Here is a 2,575-nt window from a genome sequence, read left to right on the forward strand (position 1 = left end):
GAAGCTGGGTCTATCACACACCTTGTTTCTGCCTTTCTGACAGCAGACAACATCTCTCATGGATTGCTCCTGAAGAAGGTATTGCTCCTAAACTAATCACTGTGTGCTCAGATATCTATCACTAAACAGTAGGCACCAAATGGACATTTTTCATTAACTCACTTTCTTAGCAAGGCACAAGTAACTCTTCAGTTTGGTCAGAAACTCCACCCAGACCCCCCCAACACCAGAACACATGGATCTGCTGGAGGGAGTCCAGAGGAGGCCATGAAGATGCTCAGAGGGCTGGAGCATCTCTCCTGTAAGGAAAGGCTACCCCAATGCTTGTGTAGCCTGGAAAAGTGAAGGCTCCAGGGAGACCTTCGAGCACCTTCCAGTAGCTAAATGGGGGTTACAAGAGACCTGGAGAGGGATTTTTTGCAAGGGCAGGTAGTGATAGGACAAGGGGGAGTTGAGAGTAGGTTTAGATTAGATATTGAGAAGAAATTCTTTACTGTGAGGGTGATGAGGCCCTGGCTGCCCAGAAGCTGTGGACGCCCCATCCCTGGGAGTGTTCAAGGCCAGGCTGGATGAGGCTTTGAGCCTCCTGGTCTAGCCCCTGCCCATTGCTGGGGGTTGGAACCAGATGATCTCTAAGGTCCTTTACAAACCAGTTTCATGATTCAATGAAATAAATAAGCTCAACTGAACTTCCTGTTCTTAAGCTACAAAAAGACAGCTTTGTCCTCACAGGGAAGGAAGATCAGCTCTTCAGATATGTCAAAGACTTGGCAGCACCCATTTTTGGTTACTCCAAGCAGAGTTAAAATTATGTGAACAAAATTTAAAACTTTAGACTTGCTACTGCTCCCTGGTTTAGTCCCAGAAGAAGTTAAGGAAAGCTCTCATTTTTTCTCTATGGGGACAAAGGTCATTTTCTCTGATTGGCATTTCTGTACTTCAGGGTTCTTTCAGAAGTTCTTTAAGGATTTGATTATTTTGATCAAGAAATTCAACATAGCTGTTTGACACAACAATATTTTAGATAGAACAAATGTTTTATGACAGAACAAATACCGTAATTGCTGGCACATTAGTTAATGAAAATCATCATTCAACCCATCCTCAGGGCACTGTTTCATAATTAAAATAATTCGTCAGTGGGTGGCAGACTTGTACTGAGTTTACTATAATTTTTCAGGAGTTCCCTTATAAGTGATTTTTTTCTGGTTAGTGCTGGAAAATTCTCAGTGTTTTTCAACATAACCAACAACAAAGAAAAAATATACCTAAAATCATGTCCAATACTATGCTCAAGAATAATAATTCATAAAACTAGACTCAGAGTAGCACTAAAGCGGTGTGTGACCAAAGCATTCTCCTCTTCCCTCTCTCCTGCGTGGTCTGGTGTGATAAGATGGCATAGCAGGTACTAATAATAGTAACAGTAATAAAGGCACTTGTGAGGTTCATAGGTTGGCTAAGGCAAAACAGTCATAAAGATGACGTGATCACAGATTATTTCTATTATGTACAACAGCAACACATGACTTTTTGTAACTTAAAACTTCTTTTGCTCCTAAAATTTATCTATTGGACTGGAGCTTTAGAAATAAAAAATTGCTTAGCAGTTCTTCCCCATTTATCTTCTGTGACTTTCAGGTTTTGGGGGAAGGTATGCAGCTAATATCAAATGCAATGCCCATAATGGTCATATATATACTTACTAATCTACAGTTATATTAATAATTGTATTTTTAAACAGACTATATTTAAGAACATAAATTATTTTTATAAATATCAGTAAGATATAAAATTCAGACTTTTAAATATTTCCTGGAGAAGTCATGGTCAACCTAATTTTTTTGATCTTAGTCTTCCCCCTGTATTGCTGTTTCCATTTTATCCAAGGGAAATCCTTCTCTTTTTCGTTATCCCATAGTACCATTAAATGCTGACTGTGTTTTGTTTTTCAGAGTCCTGTCCTCCAGTATCTGTATTATCTTGCACAAATACCCATTGCTATGTCCCCACTTAGTAACAACAGCCTATTCCTGGAGTACTCCAAAAATCCGCTACGGGAATTTCTCCATAAGGGCCTGCACGTCTCCCTCTCCACAGATGATCCTATGCAGTTTCATTACACAAAGGTAGGAATTGCAAAAAGCACCAGCTCTGAATTTGGCAACAGTACCACAAGGGTCCAGAATGACCTGAAAGCTGTTTTATTTCATTGCTTAGGACATAGTGTCATGTCTTTCAGTCACTTCATTCATTCTCCCTCCTCATTCTCTGTCTACTACTCACTGTTAGGCTTCAGAAGGAAATGTCTGATTTCCTAATTATGTTTCTTTTGTACTCTTGCCTCTCCAGTGTTGGCTGTTGAAGTATAAAATGAAGGATGAGGCTGAAGGGAGGTTTGAGCCTTCATAAACAATCCTCTAGAGTGCCAGGAAAGTCCAGTTTCCTTACTCTAATAAGTCTGGGGAAGTACATAACAAAAACACGATGTGGAATCTAAAGATGACACCCGAGCTGCTTGCTCAGTGAGCTGGAACAGACTCCTGCCCTTGGGTGGGCAGGCAGGACAGGAATG

At 40.4% G+C, this 2,575-nt stretch overlaps 1 protein-coding gene across 1 annotated transcript in view; it reads left to right on the forward strand.

Moving 5' to 3' along the window:
• The window catches only part of AMPD3 (adenosine monophosphate deaminase 3), a 29,478-nt gene that overhangs the window by 21,829 nt on the left and 5,074 nt on the right, over positions 1-2,575 (forward strand). The window contains exons 12-13 of the mRNA XM_005426465.3: positions 1-78; positions 1,956-2,129. The exon at positions 1-78 is cut by the window's left edge and continues 47 nt beyond it. Of these exons, the coding sequence (XP_005426522.1) occupies positions 1-78; positions 1,956-2,129 (252 nt within the window). The remainder of the gene's footprint in view (positions 79-1,955; positions 2,130-2,575) is intronic.

The sequence above is a fragment of the Geospiza fortis genome, unplaced genomic scaffold (genome assembly GCF_000277835.1).
Source record: "Geospiza fortis unplaced genomic scaffold, GeoFor_1.0 scaffold450, whole genome shotgun sequence".
In the NCBI taxonomy this organism is placed as follows: Eukaryota; Metazoa; Chordata; class Aves; order Passeriformes; family Thraupidae; genus Geospiza; species Geospiza fortis.